The 21,734-nt window shown below is 36.6% G+C and overlaps 1 protein-coding gene across 4 annotated transcripts; it reads left to right on the plus strand.

Moving 5' to 3' along the window:
* The first annotated feature begins 1,940 nt into the window (after positions 1-1,940).
* LOC127412215 (SMC5-SMC6 complex localization factor protein 2-like) lies at positions 1,941-19,991 on the plus strand. 4 transcript variants are annotated; one of them, XM_051648418.1, is made up of 22 exons: positions 1,943-2,026; positions 2,661-2,699; positions 2,936-3,022; positions 3,587-3,960; positions 5,561-5,794; positions 6,252-6,285; positions 6,397-7,394; positions 7,503-7,582; positions 8,120-8,230; positions 8,801-8,968; positions 10,252-10,354; positions 11,073-11,160; positions 11,252-11,393; positions 11,986-12,085; positions 12,200-12,376; positions 14,254-14,348; positions 14,489-14,576; positions 14,671-14,778; positions 14,900-14,977; positions 16,989-17,075; positions 17,186-17,254; positions 18,782-19,991. In XM_051648418.1, the coding sequence occupies exons 3-22, from the start codon at positions 2,962-2,964 to the stop codon at positions 19,325-19,327; spliced, it is 3,741 nt and encodes a 1,246-aa protein (XP_051504378.1). In that variant the 5' UTR covers positions 1,943-2,026; positions 2,661-2,699; positions 2,936-2,961; the 3' UTR covers positions 19,328-19,991. The 4 variants fall into 4 exon arrangements, with proteins under 4 accessions (XP_051504380.1, XP_051504378.1, XP_051504379.1 ...); XM_051648417.1 differs by lacking the exon at positions 1,943-2,026 and adding an exon at positions 2,064-2,547; XM_051648419.1 differs by lacking the exon at positions 2,936-3,022.
* Positions 19,992-21,734: the final 1,743 nt, after the last annotated feature.

The following is a 21,734-nucleotide window of genomic DNA, read 5'->3' on the forward strand; positions in this document are numbered from 1 at the left end:
AATTAAATGATTAAATAATAATTTAAATAAATAACTAAATACATAATGAAATCGTTAAAAATGATAAAATAATTTAATCATTAAATAACTAACTAAAATCATAAATATCCCTTTATTTCATTTTAGCAAAAGTTTGCATCCATTTTCATTTTAGCATTATCTTTGGGTTGATTTTCAGAATCAAAATGAGCTTTATTGCCAAGTATTCTTACACACACAAAGAATTTGTCATGGTGACAAAAGCTTTCAGCGCAAGAGAATGCAACCATACATACATACATACATACATACATATACATTTAAACATATATACATATAGTGACATAAAAATAAAAGGTCACACCTTACATTAGGTGGCCTAAACTATGTACTAACATTAAATACATACAAGACTATGTATTTACTGTGTAACTACATGTTGTTCTGCAAAATTCCCACATTTTCTGCTACTGAGGTAGAGGTACGGGTAGGTTTAGAAGTAAGGGTAGGGTTAGGGTTAGGATTAGGGGTTAGAGTTACAGTAGGTTTTGGGGTAAGGTTTGGGGTAAAGTTAACAGTGTAACTACAAATGTAATTAAATGCAAGTACTTTAAATGTAAACATGCAACAACATGTATGTACATAATGAGTACACTGTATCAAATGCTTAAGTATTAGTTAAGGCCTTCTAATAAAGTGGGTCCTACAGATATACAGTTATGTGCAGGTGATGTAATGTATTGAAGAAGAGGCAGGACATGCTACAGAATATAAATGAAATATGGATATAACTAGGAACAGATGGATTGAATATTGCATATGGTGGTATTGACAAAAGGAAAGTATTTGGGGGCAGTTTTAACTGTTCATGAGGTGGATGACCTGAGGGAAAACACTGTTCCTTTGCCTAGCTGTTCTGCTTTTCAGGTAAGCATGAGCTTTTTGTCTTTTCATTTTCAGGGTTACTGTCATAAGCATGTCACTCAACAACAGTGAAAAATGACTTTCTTTCTTCTGCAGAACAAAAAAGAAGATTTTTAGAAGAATATCTCAGTTCTGTACATTCACACAATGCAAGTGAATGGGTGCCAACATTTTAAAGCTAAAAAAAAAAAACACATAAGTCAGCATAAAAGTAATCCATAAGACTCCAGTGGTTAAATCAATATCTTCAGAAGCGATATGATAGGTGGGGGTGAGAACTTTAAGTCCTTTTTAACAATAAATTCTCCTCCCTGCTCAATAGGTGGCGATATGCACAAAGAATATGTATCACCAGAAACAAAAGAAGAAAGTGAAAGTGGAGATTTATGGTAATAAAGGACTTAAATATTGATCTGTTTCTCACCCACACCTATTACATCGCTTCTGAAGACATCGATTTAACCACTTGAGTCTTATGGATTACTTTTGTGTTATCTTTAAATGCGTTTTGGACCTCCAAACTTCTGGCCACCATTCACTTGCATTGTATGGACCTACAGAGCTGAGATATTCTTCTAAAAATATTTGAATGTTTTTTGCAGAAGAAAGTAAGCCATATACATCCGGGATGGCATGAGGGTGAGTAAATGATGAGAGAATTTTCAGTTTTGGGTGAACTATCCCTTCAAATAGAAAAATAAACCCAAAGCTAATGCTAAAATTTAAATGGATGCAAACTAGTGCTAAAATGGGATAAAGGGACATTTATTGATTTATATCGTGATTTAATGATTCATTTAATTATTATTATTATTATTATTATTAGTAGTAGTAGTATTATTTTACGATTTTAATATGTATTTAATTATTTATTAATGAGTAATGTAGCCCTCCATAAAGACCAGATTTGATTCAGTCGTTCCTGTAATCTACAAAGATGGACTCTTTCTTCACACTAAAACTAAACTCATTTTTAATTTTGGCGCGCACACTAGAGCACTCACAGTGGCCGTTTCCGTAAATTACATCACCCGCTCCTCCTACATACAGATGGCGGCTACTGCTGAGAACAACAACCGTTTATTCATCATGGAGTTGATCGAATAAATCTGCATAATGGCTGGTACGATTTGTTTATCGAGTTATTTAGACAATTCTTAAAGGTTTATTATATTCATGTTTTGTGTTTCAGAATTTAAACGCCGCAAAAGGTCAAACAAACGCCACTCGCTGGGTTTGACAGCTAGTAATTCGTGGTTTACTAGTATACTGGCAAACTTTACCTGTTATCGTCATAATTAATTAAGTCCTTTTGTAAAAGCAGTGGTTTGATCGGACAGCTGTTTGTTTTAATTCGCCATGTTTTAAGAGCATCTTATAGGTAGGTAGCATCTTTGACACTAGTGAATGAGCGGTGTTTGGATTTTTGGAGTGGTTGGTTGTTTGTTTGTTTTTTGTCAAACGAAATTGTCTGGCTAAATCAACTTAGACTGGTTACCTGAATTGAAATTGATACTTGGACAGCAGCATACTAGCTCTGTTTGTGCACAAAGCGAAAGCTCTCATTCCCGCCCAGAGAGGCAGAGACTTCTCTGTTAGAAAGTAAAGAGTCAGTCATCACTGTGACGGAAGCACTCAACGCAGGTATTTCGTATTTACCTTTTTATGTTACATCAGGTGACTGCGAAAACCTACCTGATTTATTTTGCTCTGTTTTTCAAATGTTAACCTTTAACCATTTTCTTTGTTATTTGCAGACACACGCCCACTTGCCAACCTGGAACCATGTAGCACAGGTGAGGTGAATATAAAATAGGTCTATACTGACTGCCATTGGTAAAGTATAGGTTCTAAGTATTAGTATGTATGTAAAATAAAGTAACCCTGTTAAAACGAAGTGTATGGGGAATAATTGCACAGACAAAACCTGCAAAAAAGCAGGTTTTGGTTATGTAAATAAATGAGAGGTTTGCATGCTCACGTATAAGTTTACTTGTCTTAACAAATGATACATGCATCTCACTCCGTGCAGATGACACCGAAGACTTTTAAAGACACATGTTTATCTTTCATCACTATAAAATGTCAAGTAGCCTCAAGCAACGCTTCACCTCTGAGGGTGAGATATAGTTCACCAGTGTTGTGTATACTGTACAGGGATGCTTGGTGTGTTGCTGCTTCTGATCGGCTGTTTTTGATCTGCTTGTGGGCTTACTGCGGTATGGCACAATGGTAATGTCCTTCAGCGTATGGGCATGTGCAATATTTTCCTTTATCCTTGCTGATCCTCCCACCCTCCCTTCCTTATTTTAGACTTATCAGCTGTCATGATGTCACTTCTCTTCATATTTTCCAGTCAGTGACTGGGTTGTGCCAACTAACAAGTTTGGTAACGTTTGATGCATTGTCTGTCTTTCAGTGTTTGGGCAAATGCAATGTCTTCATCCTTGCTTCATTTTTCCCCTTTAGTTTTTCTAGACCTATCAACTGTAATGTCAGTTCTCTTTCATATTTACCAGACAGTCTGATTTGTGGCTGCTAACTATCATAATCAACTTGCACTCGCATTTATTACTGGTTTGCAAGGGGATTGATTAAGCTCCCATTGTGGTATGGAGGAGGGTTGCTGTTGCTTTTAAAGTTCTTGCCTAAATGTCTGACTTACCGTCTTTTCTTCTTTAAGTGAAAGAATACATTCCTCTTGGTACACCTCGGCGCCAAAGTTTAGATGGCATATCCCATCCTGTATCAGGAAGACCACATCTTGAACTTCATAAGAAGACTCCAAAACTGTTAAGCTCACTGCCTAAACGTAGCATACTGCCAATCAAAAACCCTGAGCTGGAGCAGAGAGACAAGTCCAAAGCCGCCTCCGTCAGATTTCAAAATTGCAGCGTTGTTGTGAGAAAACTACAACAAAACAATGGAAACAGTCACTCCTTTAAGGACGGGCCCCTAAATCCCATGGTTAAAAAGGAGGTGAAAAGGACAGGTTCTTACATCAGAGACAAAGAACTTTCTATTGCACTCAGTAAGGAGCTAAATAAAAACCTGAGGGTAAATGCAACTACTACTACGTTTTTAATGCATTTTATATGTTATTATTCACAGTTTTAATAACCAGCTCCTATGTTGTTCATTTTTTGTTGAACGCTTTTTCTAAATTTTTGTTGCTGTGGTCATTACATTGGCATCTCTGATCACTGTTTCTTCTGGTATTTAAATTCAGAGTTCCCATGATCTTGGAAAAAATATGGAAATATCAGGGAATTTTAAAATTGTCGAAAAGATTTGTGACGTGATTGCGAATGCTTCAATTCCGATATTGTTCAAATGGAAAAAAAATTGCAACTTTTATCCACACAAAAAGGATTGTCAGCCGAGATATCCAATGTTCTTCTTTTATTTGTTCATCGATACAAAAATGTGCAATAAAGTGCTCAGTGCATATTGTGTCTTTTTTTTATATGCACAGAGAACTTTATTGCACACTTTTGTACTGATGAACAAATAAAAGAACATTGGATATCTCGGTTGACAATTCCTGTTTGTATGAATAAATAAAAGTGAGTTGCGAGTTTTTCCATTTGGACTATATTGAGATTAGAACAGTCAGTCATAAATAAGAACTTAAATGTCTTGAGAAGGTCTGAAAATGTTTATTATGATAGTGTTCCTCTGGTCTAGATATTGCTGCTATATATTAGAGATGTGCAAAACTAATAATTTTCATAATCGACTAGTCGGTCGGTTGTTTGAACGACTAGTTGACTAGTCATGTGTTAAGGATAATAATGTATAATTAAACTCTGTTATGGTCATGTGACCCCGAACAGATACGTTTCAGAAGGCTGTATGGATCCTAAGCGCAGCACTTCAACATTGGAACGAATGGATATTCAACAAATAAAAAGGCTAAATAACTATAACATCTTATTGCACAAAACTATCAAAGTAAGAAAAGCATGAAATAAGAAATGCTCCAATAAAGAACGGCACAAAACCATTTATACACATCCTGAATGCAGAATGATGCGCTTCGATGTAAACGGAGAGCTTGGGAGTCTCAGGGCGATCCTCACTGTTCAAAGCGCAGAACTAAAAGATAATACTGCATGTACACATCTAGTTCACGACATTGAGAAGCTGCAATTATTTATTTAAACAGTGACAGACAGAATCAGCAAAATACTTTAGTCTATCCAAAGCACCTCAAAAATACGTGAACATTACTTACAGCAGAGGATTTATCATCCGACAGTGATCGACTTGTAATGTGTTGTTGATATAGCACTTGGATGACAGTTGTTGTTAGTCGATTAATCAACCACCGTAGCACATCCCTACTATAGATAGTGATGTTCGGATTGTGAGTAAATCATCATTTCAAATGTCTTTTCTTTTTTTTCCTCAATGAATTGGTCAAACCGGTTTTCAAATCAGTCTGAATGATTCATTAGCAAATTCATTTGAATCGAAGTGATTTAAGTAATCCAAAATGACTGGAAAGGTCATGGGAAAAATTATTAATTTGACAATAAATCTGGGAAACCTGAAACTTTATTCACTGTAGTCATAATTGTTATAGTCTGTCGTTGCTGTCTGCTTCCTGGCATTTAACTTCTGAACCATTAAAGCTCTGATATTCCTTGTCTAGGTTGGAGGAAGTATGTTTCATTCAGATTGCTGTACGACAACGTTTCGGAGGCATTCAGTTCTTCAGTCATCTCATTCCAGGCCTAATCCTGAGAGCCATAGTTCCTTCTCATTCAAGCAAAGGCCTAACAGCTCAATTAACACAGGGGAGCGAAACATTCACCACCCTGATCAAAGGAAAGATAGAGAGGAGAATAGAAACGACAAACCATTTAGCAACATGTCTTCGCAGAAGGTACAGTAAGAGCTCTTAATTTGTGTTGCATAATTTGATGTATGATGCCTCTCTTTATGAAGTGACGGTGAGCACGTTTGTGGAGAAGTGTGTCATTTTTTTCTATACTTTTTTCAACTATAAGTAATACGTTTATATGTTAAATGCTTCTAAAAGCGTAAACACTGGCACTTTCAACGTTGCACTGTTTGTTTGATCATCCCAACCAGCCCGAATGTGCTCAACTAATGGCGTGAGTTTGGGGCAGGACTGTGTTTTTGTCTGACCAATGGCAGAAGGGGGAGTATTTGTGAAACCTGTTTGAAAACAGTAATTATTTCTGTTCTGTTCAATTCTGTTTGATGCTGCAAGTGGCATATAAATTGCACAATTCACCTTTAAGCATGTTCAGGCCCAGCTATATGTGGCTACCCCAAATGGGTAATGATCTGTCTCCTTTTCATTGGTTTTATTTCAGGAATTAAGCACCCCTCACCAGAAGACTTCCTCAGGTAAAGATTATTACCCTTTGTTGCATTACTGATACTGCTCAGCTAATTGAATTGCACTTTTCTAACTAAACTGGTGTTCTGTCTCCATCAATTACCCCATTTTGCCAACAGAGGGCAGGCTTTACCTTTCTGCAAAGAGAAAAGGGGAGGCTATTACAGGCAATGAGAGGGAAATTAAGCGGCCAAGTCTAGATGTCCAGCTCACACCCAGCTCTTCAAGTATAAACTCGCCTCCAAAGTATGTCAGACGTGCTTTCTTGAACTGCAGCAGTGAGTCTGTGCTAACTATAAAGGAGAAACTGTCACCTAAACCACTCAGTCCCACATCAGACACCAACAAACCAAGACCTCCATCCTCCCTGCCCAGGCAGCTGTTTAAACCTTGTAAGGAGCCCAGCAACAAGTCAAACACAGAAAGCGACAAACCGCACTCATTTCAGTTCACTAAATTCCCCTTAACTGGAGAGCCTAAAGACGCTATGGTAGCACGTGGCATCAAAAATCCCAAAACTCCATATAGCCAACCGCAATTTCGCAAAATCTCTCCTAAGTCAAGCACAACGTTTGACAGCATCGAGACCCTCTTTTCTCCCGACCCTTGCATTTCATCTCCCAAAACCCATAGCAAAAATATAAATGGAGAAAGAGAAGGTTGTACTGTCTCCACACACCCAAGCTCCTCATCCAGGCACAAGGAGAGTGTTAAAATTTTCTCACCCCCCCATCAGCCCGATCTAAGAACACCAAGCTTTTCTGAACAAGCCATTTCATGTAAGATGGAACTGGATGAAAGAACGCACTTGAAAGAGGAGCACTCACGCAGCCCCAAGGCTAACATGTCTATCCCAGCTGTGTCTGTGAAAGTGGAAGGATCAACAGAAAAGAAACGCTGCCCACTGTGGAAAGATCCCTTAGATATTGAGCTGGGAGATGACTCGGGAGATGATCTGAGAGAAAGCTGTGCTATCAGCCTGAGCAGCAGCAGCAGCGGTCATGACAAGGACCAGCTACCATCCCTGAGGGAGATCATGGATTGGAGTGTTCGTGTGCCTGTTACCCCTGAGAAAGATGCTTTCTCTGAGCCCATGACACCAGTCCCAAAATCAGCTGTAAGTTAAGTCTAGTCTAGTGACAAAGGAAAACCCATGATTAACTCAAGTGTCATTAATCACTCTTCGATGTTTCTGATCTCCTTATTTTTTATTTATCTCCATTAGCCCGAGGCAGTGAAAACCAAAGCAGTTAGTTATAGAAATACACTGGAGCAGATGCTGCGAGAGAAGGAACAATATCAAAGGTTGGTCTATGACCGAGAGATCAAAATCTCTGCATTCGTAATGTCAGGAGGTTTTATTTGTTGTGCTTGCTAAGGCATGCATCACTGTAGCTATTGCTCATATGTAGGAATAGAGATTTTTCAGAACTCTTAACTTTTGCCTGTCCAAAAATATCCCATATATTTAAATTGAAGGAATTACCCAAGCCACATCACAGGGAATGTCATAGAGACATACGACTACCTAGAAATGTGCTGAAAACCTCTCAGAACACCTTATCCACCGCCCACCACACCCTAGCATTATGTGAATTTTGCATGGACAAGATCCACTCAAGTCTAGTCTGAATTAATATTCTCTTTTTCTTTTATGCTGCTTATGTATGCATTGATGCCAGGCACTCTGGTTGACATTAACACCTTGTGTGTGTAAAATTGACAGATTAAACGGTCAACTCACACCCTCAGCCTCCTAAACCTGTCATTATGCATTTATCATACAGCATCACCCTAATAATAAATGGCAAATAATTACTTTACGCACTTTGTAATACACAGGTCAAAAGAGCTGGAGAGACAGTTACTTGCATCTTGCGAAGAGGACCTGCTGAATTTCAATGATGATGAGAACAGTGAAAATAAAGATGAAGAAATTTCACATGAGCAAAGGTATTTTTTTCATACTGTAAGTGGTTGTCCGTTAGGCTCCGTTTTCACTGCACACAATTCCGATTTGTCAATTCAGATCAGTTTGTTCAGAAATTCCGAAAATTCAGTGAATTTCCGATATATCCACAGTGGTTGCTATAGTAATGAGTTGTCAGAAAGATGCCAAGTGACTTTCTTTCACAACAACTGGGAGTAGCAAGCTGTCAATATGAAAGATGAGGCATGTTAGACATAAGCAGGGCCAGATGGAATTTGACTTTTTCACATTTTGTGGGAAAATCTGTGGAATGGATAAAAAAAAAAAAATAGTAAAATGTGCTAAACTCTTACTGGTAGTTGAAAGCATAATCAAACTGAATAATGAAGTCATATTTTTTAATTAATGTTTTTAAGTGGAATAAGGACTTTTTAAACATGTTTACCTAGTTTTAGAAATTAATGTGTAGGCATATTAATGTGTGAAATTGTGCAATTATTGAATGCATGCTTCTTTGTCTTAATTAGTAGCTCTATTTCCTTTAAGCCTCTTGAATATTTTATCATTTATCATTATTATCTGTTCATGTTTAGGGAATTCTTGCAAAGGTTCTCGGTTGCCTCATGTGCCATCAGGGACATCCACCCAGGAGAGGAAGTGTTCACACCTGCTAAGTTTGGCCGACTCTTCAGTCATGAGACTCTGGACCTGAGGAAGATTAGTGTCACTCCACAAAACAGATCACAACAAATCCTCCTTCAGTAAGACTGTCACCATTAAATAGACACAAATTATGCTCTGAACCCTAACAAAACCTATGTCAAGGTTCTTCTTGCTTATAATATAAAATGCTATTCTGTGAATTGCCAAAATGTACTAGTTGATGACACTGAAAATAAACAGGTTTGCTTAAAGGAATATTCCGGGTTCAATACAAGTTAAGCTCAATCAACAACAGTTGTAGCATAATGTTGATTACCACAAAAACAAAAAAACAAAATATATATATTTAGACTCGTGCTGCCTTTTCTTTTATATATATATATATATATAAAAAAGCGAAAATCAAGGTTACAGTGAGGCACTTACAGTGGAAGTGAATGGGGCCAATTTTTGGAGTGTTTTAAGGCAGAAATGTGAAGCTTATAATTTTATAAAAGCACTGACATTTAATTATTCTGTTAACACTCATATTGTTTACATCTTGTGACTATACTTTCAAAACGGTGAGTTTTTTTAATATTTACAGATTGGCCCCATTCACTTTCATTGTTAGTGCCTCACTGTAACCCGGATTGTTTTTTCGTTTTTTTAAGGAACAGGAGGGACGAATCGATTTTAATTTTGTGGTTTTCAACATTTAGCCTCAAATGCTGTCATTGAGATTAACTTATTGAACCTGGAATATTCCTTTTAAAGGTGCAAAGTTATTTATTTTTTCTTATTTAAAAAGTTTTACCCTTAAATGAATAGTGCTTTTAAACCAAAAAGTACTTCTAAGCTAAAAAGTTAAAAATGATGTACACATGAGATGAAGACTCCAGTCATATCAGTAGCCTAATAAAAGCTGTTTTATTTTAAATGGAGGTGCTCTGCCTTATAGGGGCCCCCTTGTTAAGATCACAGAATACTAATTTCATCTCAGTAACCCCCTCATTATTGCCCTCTTTCTTCTTTCGTGGAATAAATGATCATTGCAGACTGTGAATAATGCATATCTACAATTGCATTGGTAACGGAAAACTATTGCTTTTGAGTGATGCTACAACTACGCTGCTAGGTGTCAGTATAAGTCAAAGATGACAGCGCAACAAAAAAAAATTACTGTGCACCTTTAATTCTTCCGTTGAGATAAGATTTTAGTTATTGATGAGATCTGCTTTTTATTGGTAAAAATAAATGAAGAATGATTATTTGTGATGTGAGTAATAAAGGAGATGCTTCTGTTATGATTTGTATCCTGTTCATTTGCAATGGGTTTTGTAGTTTTAGGGTCTTTTTATGTCATGTGTTGGTAACTTATTCTTCTGTTTTTCCTCCGCAGGGCAAGTACTGAGAAAGTGTTGCACCTGATTAGTGCAGGCTTGCTGAGGAAAGCCTACTGTTCTTTCCCTTGTCAGCCTGAGGTTACACGCTGGCTTTTCCAGGTAAAGCCGCCCACCTACCTCATATTTTATACCTTAAACACACTCTCCCACAAACCATATGCTCGGTCAACAATATATGTAAATGCAGTGGTCCCAAAAAAGTATTTGGGCACTTAAGCCACAATTAAAAATGTATTTATGACTTCATACAACTTCTGTAAATTACCTCAGAGCCTCAGAAGTTAGTTGAGAGTAGGCCTAGGGTAATTTGTTCATACTTGCCACTTGGTTTGATTTGATTTTTAATGCGTTTTAACTAATGCAGAGCCATTCATACATTAATTGTCGCTTTAGTATCCAAATACTTTTTTGGGGGGCCACTGTACAGTAGGTTTCATCTCAAGCCACATGTATTTTAGCTTTCCTTTTGTATTGTTATATAATTTGTTGAAGTTTTAGGACCTTGATATACATCTAAAGTGAGTTATAAATCTGCTTGGTTGCATTTTGTTCAGGCTTGCTTATATTTTTGAGAAACCTGCATACCTTTGCGATATGTAGGCTCAAACCTGCCAAAACCTATACATTACAGTCAGTAAACTTTGTTGAGACCTTATGACTTTAATGCTCCATTTGGGGACTCTATTTAAAATCCATTCAAAATCAATTCAGTGTACTCAATGAAAATGTCATCATTAATTACAACCAATTCTTCACAGAGTGCACAGTCTTCTGCTTGAAACGTATGTAAAATTATATAACCATAATACTTTTACAGATGATGTCAGTTCACCCAAACCCCATCACTTCCTCACGGATCCTACAGTCTCTGCAAACCATCACTTTGTCTGCTGCTGAACACATAGGTATGCTCAAAGAACCTCATATTGGCCAAATGTGCTGTTCTCTTCTTGTAGAACTGCAAGAAGTACTAACATTTACTTTTTTTTTTTATAGTGGAAAACCATAGCCGACTGTTTAAGGTGTGGGTGCCCACTGTACGGGATATTGCACTGGTGTTCCTTAACATGGGAGCATCATTCATCGGTCTCTTCCCTCTGGAGGCCCTGGAACCCCCTTTTACTGAAGGAGACCTTTTGTGAGCACTTAACCATTTTAACTTCAACATTAGGACTTTTACAAGCATTTGCACTAGCTTTGACAAGCTTTGTTTTTGTAATTTAGATTAGTTGACATAGATCATAATTTATAATACAGATTGGCTCTGTAATTCTGATTGGATGAGCCAAGTTTGAAGCCATTGTAAAATGTTAATAAATCGCGCACACATTCTGTATTTATGCACCAAGTCTAGCAACTGTAAACCTCCTACAATTAGTCTAATGAGCTATATTACTTGCTAGAAAAATAGTTAATTTCAGTTATTATTAATGAAAACTTAAGCTATTTATTGAACTTTAGGATCTTTTATCATAATGCTGTTGCTGCCATTTTGTAAAGCAATAAGCCACTCGGGGCTGTGCTTTACAGGGATTCTACCACGGTTAAGGGGTTTGTTTGGTACTCCAATTCAAGTCGTGCCTAAGTACACCCCTTACCCATCACGTTAAAACTAACTGTAACGCATGGCCTCTCGTTGCTTATTGCTTTATTATAAGACAATCATCTAGCGAGGAAACACTAACTAAAGAGTGTTCCATTATTTGTCACACATTTCTATGTCTTGGCAGAGAGGGCTTTCAGCCAGAAGAAACCAGCCACGAAAGACTGATTTCTGATATGAAAGATCATGCCACTTTTCCAGTGCATAATTTGGAGAGTGTTCTCAAGGTATGGTTAGTGTGAGATGTTTCGTTGTTAGATTTTTAAATGAATGATAAGTCCGTTATGAACTGAAATGACATTGTCAATGTTCTTTGTGCCTGTGTTTGTGTATGCACTCAGTACCTGTTCCTATGCACTGCGCTGTGTCCGAGAGCGTACACTGACAAGGAGTTGCTGTTACTTCTAACAGTGACATGTAGAATCGGACTGGAGACTCATTTCCAGCTCCTGCCAACTGGACACTTCAGCCTCCTCCTCCAGAACCTGCTTAAGAACATCACACACTGGGAAGTACAGGTCAATAAGACTTCTGACTGTTTACTCTGTTCCAGAGCTCAACAATAAGGATTATTTTTTGATAACATGGTCAGCCAGTAGTTTAGATTTTTTTTTTGCCCTGCCAATTTTTCACTATTTCTAAGTTATAAAATCTATTCATCAAGGTTTAAAAAAAATGCAATCTATTTTAAATGATGCCTTGGACGCTGTCACAAAACATTCTCATAATTTCGAGAAAACCTCATCCATTTCTGTCAGCTAGATCAGGGGTTTTCAAACTTTTTGTTGACAAGGACCCCTAGATATGACAATCACCTGGTGAGGGACCCCCTCCTAAAATACAGTATATAAAGGTCGCTACATATTTTTGTGTTCAAACAGCAGAATTATACTTTTTTTTTGCGATATTATAAGATAATTTAAAGGTGGACTCAGTAATTTTTTTCCTCATTTAAAAAGTTTTACTCAAGAAATTAATTGTAATTTTGAAACATACAGTATGTATAAAATCATGAGCACTTACATGAGATGAAAACTCATAGTCATATCAGTAACCTTATAAAAGCTTTTTTATTCTACACGGAGAGGGTCCCCTCATGGGGGCTGCCATGTTAGAATCACATGACCAGCTGAATGCTACTCGCTTAATCTCAAAAATTGCCCTATTTTTGGACCATTTACTCATGAATTAATTATGGCTGACTATGAATAGTGAATTTTTTTAATGCCTCTCTTAAATTGTCATGTGTTCAAAAGATCCAGTCCATGTTCAATTTATTGTTAGAACAATAAAATAGCATTTGTACCTCTTTGTACATTTTTAAAGCATAATTCCTATGCAAAACAGTGATCTGATGACAAAATAAGGTGGGTAAGTGGCAAAATATCTGAATCGGCCTAAATTTTGTTTGTTAAAATCTGTATTCTATCGGCCAAAAATTTTCATATCAATGCATCTCTAATTGTCTGGAAAATATTTAGCCTAATGTTGTAGTGCGTTGACAGCATATCTTTTTTTCTAGCCAATAATTCAGTAATGTTAAATGTAGAAACCTGGGGGCCTGGGTAGCTCAGCAAGTAAAGACGCTGACTACCACCCCTGGAGTCACGAGTTCGAAACCAGGGCGTGCTGAGTGACTCCAACCAGGTCTCCGAAGCAACCAATTGGCCCGGTTGCTAGGGAGAGTAGAGTCACATGGGTTAACCTCCTTGTTGTCACCATAATGTGGTTCTCACTCTCGGTGGGGCGTATGGCGAGTTGTGAGTGGATGCCGTGGAGAATAGCGTGAAGCCTCCACACACACTACATCTCTGCGGTAACGCGCTCAACAAGCCACGTTATAAGATGTGCGGATTGACTGTCTCAGATACGGAGGCAACTGAGATTCGTCCTCCGCCACCCGGATTGAGGTGTCTACTACGCCACCATGAGGAACTAGAGCTTGGGCATACCAAATTGGGAAGAAAATCCAACACCCCCCCCCCCATTGATTATTGAACATATTGATTAAACTGAAATGGCAATAAAGTCAAATTCAGTAAATATGGCTATTTACTGTTTTACTTTTATGAACACTTTTTTTTCTTTCCCTAAAAATGTTTATGAACCCCCTCGCGGCCCCCTTGAAAAACCCCTAGATTACTTTACCCTGGTGACATAAAAATCAGTAGAATTTGCAAAAAATATGTTTAATACATCCCAGAAAACCAAATGTTTACATTTCCAAGGCATAAAACACAGAGCAACTGATGTAAGATGTTGTGACAGCGACATACTGGCCTCGGATCATCGAGCCATATATATTGTTGAGCTGTGAATTCATTAAAGTATCAGTTCCATTCACAATGGAACCATTTCTTCAGTTAACACCGCTTTTCTGTTTGTATATCTACAGATATCTAAAGCTTGCCAGACCCTGACTGATTTGTCAGAAGATCATCACAACCTCAGGCGGCTCGTTTATCTTCTGCCAGAAAGCAGTCGTGGAAAGTGAGTGAAAACCTGTAATGCAATATAAATATTAATGCTACTTGTTGACTTTAATGTGAACTGTAGAGAGAGAGAGAGCAGATGAATCAACATTACTATAAATATTTGCAGTAATTTTTCATTTGCCTTTTAATCAACAGGCAATTAAAACGACACCTGAGTGTGTCCATAATCTCGAAGCTTTTAAATCACACCTGCACTTACAAACCCTCAGGCACAGAGTTTAAGGTGAGAATAACCAATTAAAACAATAGTAGCTTGCATTGCTGGACTTTTGGGATTTATTAAGTCATCCTTGCTTTCTGACACTGTATTTTTACAGATATCTGAGCTGAGACCTTTCCTACCTCAAATGCGTCCCTCATCCCTGCTGAAAAGCTTTAGGTCTGCAAAAAGAGCAGAGGACTGTGATGCCACTCTAGACCAACAAGTGAGCAGGAAGTCCTCTGTGGGCTTAAGGCTATTGGATCAGAACAATTTTAATATTCAAGAGTGATATAGCAAGCCCACTTAGAGTTTATTAAGCTTATAAATGATCTCCTTTTATGCAGGCATATTACCTATGCTACAGCCTTTTGACGTTGACAAACGAAGCCTCCAATTTTGAGTTTTTACCCTCAAACCAGAGAGTAAGTGGTTTTTATTACATTTTATAGTCGAGTCATAAAGGAGCAGTGTCAGTGAATCAATCACATAATGACCCTGTCAATGGACACAGCCCAGCTCTGTCTTCTCATAGCACTCTCACCCTCAGGGACCAATTATGAGCATAACTAATTGTTCTGTCTATAGAGAAAGAAGCACTTGTGTGCATTAAAGTGATGGATGTTTTTACTGACTACAGGGGTGATGTCTAGTGAAAGAGGACAGCGTTCATTATGCATCACCTTGATAACCAACTTTTTCCTTTTCCACAGTAAAAACTTTGTGAAAAATAGTCTGCAATATTTTTCACTAAATAAACACGAAGACTGTTTAACCATTTTCATTTACAGTGGCAATACAAAGTATGTGAACCCTTTGGAATCAGCTGGTTTTCTGCAATAATTGGTCATAAAATGTGATCTCATCTTCATCAACGTCACAAGTATAGACAAACACAATGTGCTTAAGCTAACAACACACAAACAATTACAGTCTTTCTGATCTTTATTGAACACATCCCATTAAATATTCACAATGCTGTGGAAAAAGTATGTGAATTTAATAACTGGTTGCAATAACCGCAACCAAGCATTTCCGGTAGCTGTGGATTAGATCTGCACAATGTTCAGAAGGAATTTAGGACCATTCTTCCTTACAGAACTACTTTGGCTCAGCCATATTGGATGTCTAGTGTGAACGGCTCTATTGAGGTCATTCCACAGCATCTCTATTGGGTTAAGGTCTGGGCTCTGACTGGGCCACTCCAAAAAGTGGATTTTCTTTTTTTTCCATTCTGTTGTGGATTTACTTCTATATAACTTCTACTGAGCTTCAGCTGGCGCACAGCCACCCTGACATTATCCTGTAGGATATCTTGATAAACTTGGGAATTAATTTTTCCCTCGGTGATGGAATCGGTCAAGGCCCCGAAGCAGCCCCAAATCATGACGCAACAATACTTGATGCGAGGCAGGTCCATGTCAGGAGATGGTTCTTGTGATTAGCAAACTCAAAATTTTTGAGTGCTTTTTATAAGTCAAAGTAGCTCTAACCCACACCTCCAATCACGTTTCATTACTTGGATGCCAGGTTTGTCAGCTTCTGATTCTAATTAGCTTTTGTTGATGTTATTAGCCTAGGGGTTCACATACTTTTTCCAACCTACATTGTGAATGTTTGAATGATGTATTCAGTATGTACGAGAACAATACAATCATGTGTGTGTTATTAGTTAAAACAGATTGTGTTTGTTCATTATTGTAACTTAGATAAAGGTCAGACCAGATTTTAAGACAAATTTATACATAAATGCAAGCAATTTCAAAGCGTTCACATTTTCTTGCCACTGTATATGCACCAATATAACAATACATAGTGATAAACAGCATTATTTACCTATGTATATTTTTTGATGAAGCATTTTAATAAATGAAAAATGACACATGAAGACTTAAGTGAACATGACTCATTGATTCAGCACTTTGAATTAATTTAAATTCTTTATATCAGAACTGATTCACAGAAATCAAACTTGACAACTCTAACGCTGTTTTTGCGATTAAAGTTTAAATCGGAGACGCTATTAATACATATCAGTATTAATGTTCTCATGCAAGTTGTGAGACAATGAGGGATTGAAAACTAGTCTAATAATACAGTCTTTAGAAACTTAGTGGCAAAATAAAAAACACATTAAAATGATTTTGATGTACAGCGTTGCTTCATATTAAATTTATCGGCAGCAAAATTATTGTGAATATACAGTATACTATCCAACCTTAGTATTTTATCTTAATGCTATGGAGACAAAATGGTTCTAGTCAAGTTGTGAACTCTAAAAGACTTGCACAATAAAAGCTTATTTATACTCTCAGTATTGCATTAAGAGAACAGCGAATCATCTGATCATGCCTTAGTCTTTGTCTTGTCACTTTTGTTTTATTTCACAATTTTAATGCTTCAGTTGGACTAACTTAAGCCCTCTGTCACTGCCAGAATGACCTGCGGAGTCTTTCTTCTCAACTGGAGAAACACATTAAATGTGACATAAGGGAGAGCGAGAAAATGCTGTACAGGAGCAAGGTAAAGAACAATCTCATTCTATACTTTGTTCTGAGAATCCCTCATTCTTTTGTTATAAAAAGGGTTTCAGATTTTTTTTATTAACAGCATGCTTGTCCTTTTGTCTGTAGGTGAAAGACTTTGTGGCAAGGATATACACCAAGTGGCAGGTGCTTCTTACACGAACAAGGCCTCAAGAGGTAATATCTCTTACATGAAATGAAGAATATGTCAACTGATTCTGAAGAAAGTTATGATTACTTTTGTCACACTATAAAGGGCACATTTTATGTACAAGTGTTTTGAGAGTTCAAGCACCATGGGTTCTTTCATTCACAATCACAATCTATCATTTATATGAAGCTGAAAAGAAAGCATTGTGCTTGAAAACAGCCATGTAAAGTCCACCTGGAAGAGTTGTGGTATTGTTTGAATATGTTTTTGTGGTGTTATTGATAGGCATTTTTGTAGCAGTCATGTAATCTTAAAGAAAATGTTCACCCAAAGAAAAAAAAAAAAAATCTGTAATCATTTACTCTCTTATCTTACTTTCTACTGTGGAAACCAAAGAGATAAATTTTGAAGAATGCAAATAAACTGACTTTTCAGCCCGAGCTTTCCTTAAAAGGAGTTTAGGAGAGAAGTATTGATCTTTTGAGTCTTTTTGATTGATTCTTTTCAATGAATCAATTGATTCAGTTCAAAAGTCTGAACAATTAATTCATGAATTGGATATCGCTACTTCTCTCAAAAACTCTAATAATCACACCAAGAAGATTTAGAGCAAATGTAAAGAATTTCTATGAAAGGGACCGAAACACTTTACATTTCTATTGTTTCTCACATAAAGCTATCATATGGTTTCAGAAGACTTGGAATATAGCGCAAAAGTCTAGGGCCCTATGAAATCCATTTTTATTTTTTCAAAATTCTGTGCTTTCTGTTTTATTTTCTCTGAATTCCGGGTTTTAAAATTTAATTACATTTAAAATTACATTTTATAATTACAATAAAAACTGTCTAATTAAATTAATATAATTGTAATCAAATGAAAACAGAACATTTACTTTTCAACATACCATTGCAATATTTTTATTAATTGAAGAGCGTCTATACTTATTCTAACGGCACAATCCAAAACCCATCATTTATTAGTTTTTATTATTATTATTATTGTGGTCAAATAGTGCTACACAGTAGAGCATCACAGTATTAATGTGATGAAGTAATGAAACTCTTGCTTGTGAGATATTGCTTAAATATAATGTAATTTATTGATATACTGTATTATTATCATCATTATTGTTACTACTACTACACTGAATATTACATTTTACTAAAATCTCAGCCTTTTGTGGTTTAAGCATCACATTAGGACATATGATTTAAATTTGATTAATTGTGCATTTATACATTCATTTCCTCCCAAATATGTCAAATTTCGTGACATTCTGCGCTTTATAGTTAATTTCATTTATGACTGGATAGCGCAGTTCCGTCTTTCCGAAATCATAGGGCCCTAAAAGTTGGACGTACCACTTTTATGGTACATTTATGTTGCTTTTGCATATATTTTGAAGCTTCCTCATTGATTGTAATTGCATGAGAAAGAGCGACCAGTACTTCAAAAAGTTACCCTTTTTTTGTTGCTTTTGTGAAAAAAAGAAAGTCAAACATTAATTTCTGGGTGAACTGTTCCTTAAATAGGCCTCCTTTTATATTCTCAGGGAAAGCTGTATGACTACTGGAAGCCTCCACCAGAGGATGAGGTGCCCAACAGTCCTCATGGCCAGTCCTGCATAACAGCACAAGACACTTCAGAAAGTGCAGAAGAAACTCATACTACAGAGTCGAGTTGTGCGGAGTCAGACGAAGATGCTGATAGCAAAGAAGAAGAGGAGGAGTGGCCGAAAGAAGAAGAGGAACCTGAGAAGACTGAGGAGAACATGGCACATGAGAATGAAGAGAGTGTGGAGATAGGGGACAAAAGTGACGAGCAACAGCTGATGGAGCTAGATGGAGAAGATGAAGAGCTGTTTAAAAGTCCTTCAGAGTTTATGGAGGGTGATGAAAACGGAGATCTCATGAATAGAGAGGAGGAGCTTCTTAGAGATGAAGAGCCACATAAAGAAGACCAAAAGCACACAGAAGCAATCAGTGAGGAGCTAGAAGAACTTAAGGACTTATTAAAGAAAGATGGAGAGCTGTTAGAAATGCAAGAGCAAGTGAAGGAAGAGATTTGCGAGATGTCTGTAGACTCTGAGAAAGAATAGTTTTTACACAGCACCTTTGTTGGCATTGGTGCACGTTCCTTGTGCAAACAATTTTTATATGGGGGTTTTGTGCACTCATTAATGGTTATAGTCTTTCACAACACATATCTGATGCATGTAATTGTTTACATATTGGCTATCAATTTGTTTTTACAAATTCTTATTTATATCAGCTGTCTTAAATGTTTGGACTGAACATATTTTTATGTACATATACTGCAAGGTTCATTTTGTTTCAAGGTCTTTCTAGCCATCTCATTAAAGGATGTATGTGGTTATTGTGCACACTGTGAGCTCTCAGGATCAGGGGAGTCTGTGTGCTGCTACCTTTTCTATTTCTTGCCTATTTCATCTGTTTACAAAATATATGGGGCATCTTTTTCCAGAAACACCATGTGTGGTTCTGTTTAGTGTTTATTAATATTACTCTTTGAATTCACAAAACAAGGGCTTAAACTAAAAACGACAAGATTTGATTCTGTTTAATATGCTATAATATGTTCTCTGTTGTTTGGAATTCAGAGTGAATTTTGTTTAAGCAAATCAGTCTTCCTCAAAACAGAAAAATTCAGAAATGTTTGTCATGAGTATAAATTATTTAAAATCTGTATTTCTTAAACTTTTTTGATAATTTGTATGAAAATAAATACTTGTTCTGATGGTTTGTTTGTGTTTGACTGTCCACTCTCACTTCAGACCAGCATGGTCTTACAAGCGTTTACATCATAGTCTTGCCCTGTTCACCTCTTCCAAATGGTGTTAGTAAAGGAGCAACAGGAAGTTGATCAAAGCAACGTATCTCTTATATGCATGCGTTTACTATTTTGTGTGCGTATTTGCATTCTGCAGTAAAAATGTTTTATGTTGTGCAATGAACAAACAGAATAAGCAGTTTGTATTTTAACAGTGCATTTTATTTATTACTATTATTCATGGGCAGATTTAATGTAATCTATTTATTAGTGCAGGGGTGCAGCAGTCATTTTAAAAGTGGGTGGAGGGGGACACAGTTGACAGTAGGTGGCTCACACAGACCCAACACTTACAGTGCAGTATTAATATATTTCAGTATATATTAATATACAAGTATTATATTAATATATACATATTATTTACTTTTAATATTTGTAGTATTTTAAAGATTCAAGTATTGCAACATTTTGCTAAATTAGCTGCAGAAATAAAGGCCATCTTGTGGAGCACTTGCTTCTGTTTCACACATGACAATAAAAGACTGAGCAGAAGCTGCTCCTGAATAAATTATTTAATCAATTACAATAATGACAATTGTGCATGTGCACAATTTTATTTTTTACTCTGTGCTTATGCATTGTGGGATTTAAATGTATCCAAGTGGCTCGAGTGTTTTGACTAAGTTCACCAAAATTCATTCAAATCCATTTAATGATTCAGTGACCATTTCTGGTGATGCCAGAAGGTGGTGACAAATGAGTGTCTTGTGTGAAATGAGTTAGTCACTGAATCAATGATCAAAAGAAAATTTTAATCCTTTAAAATTTGTATGTCTGCAGATCTACAAAGAGACATTAGTAGAGGTTTTAAGCATTATAAAAACAAAGCAAACCTATCACTTCCCAACACTTTGTGAGCTGCTGATCATGACTTTTATCAAAAGACAACAATAATAGTCTTATAATAATTATAATGAGTTTCAATAACATCTGTACGTTTTCATGTATAAAAAAGCATGTCTACATACCTATCTATGTACATACATAGTACTAAGAACACAGCAGATCTATCTTTATACAGTTTGTCGACTGCACACCAACATAGAGGTAAAAACAGGAGCTGATGTTAAAAATAGCTTCACATATTTAACACAGATCTAGTAATCTGCTTAAATTGGCAAAAACAACCTCACAAACTATAACCTCACAAACATAATGTAAAAAGCATAACTTGAAGACTCATGAACTGATACAAACTCCACTTATAATGAGTGTTTTAAAGAAGGATTGTCCTTTGATTTTTTCTGCAGTGCATTTCACGTAATGCTGCCAATCAAGAACGATATGTCGATAAATGACTCTCGTTTGTGTGTTCCTCATCTCTAGATTATTAATTTACATCAACATCAATGCCGATAAAAAAATGGATTAATGAGCACTGTTGAAAGCAACTTTGTAGAAATGAACGTAGCCTCGTTGATTAGACTGTCTGAATGACGGCCTATTATGTAAGGGTTGTTTCGGCTAATGAAACTCACCTGTGAATTGCTGGATGGTCGCTCAATCAGCACAATTTAACAAAACACAAAGAATACTATATACAAACCCACCATTTGGACTCATTATGGGTTTATCTTGAAAAAGTGCGGGGGACAAAAATCACATTTTTAAAGAGTGCGAGAGACGTGCCCTTGTATTAGTGTGTTCTCACAAGA

This window comes from Myxocyprinus asiaticus, chromosome 21 (genome assembly GCF_019703515.2).
Source record: "Myxocyprinus asiaticus isolate MX2 ecotype Aquarium Trade chromosome 21, UBuf_Myxa_2, whole genome shotgun sequence".
NCBI lineage: Eukaryota > Metazoa > Chordata > Actinopteri > Cypriniformes > Catostomidae > Myxocyprinus > Myxocyprinus asiaticus.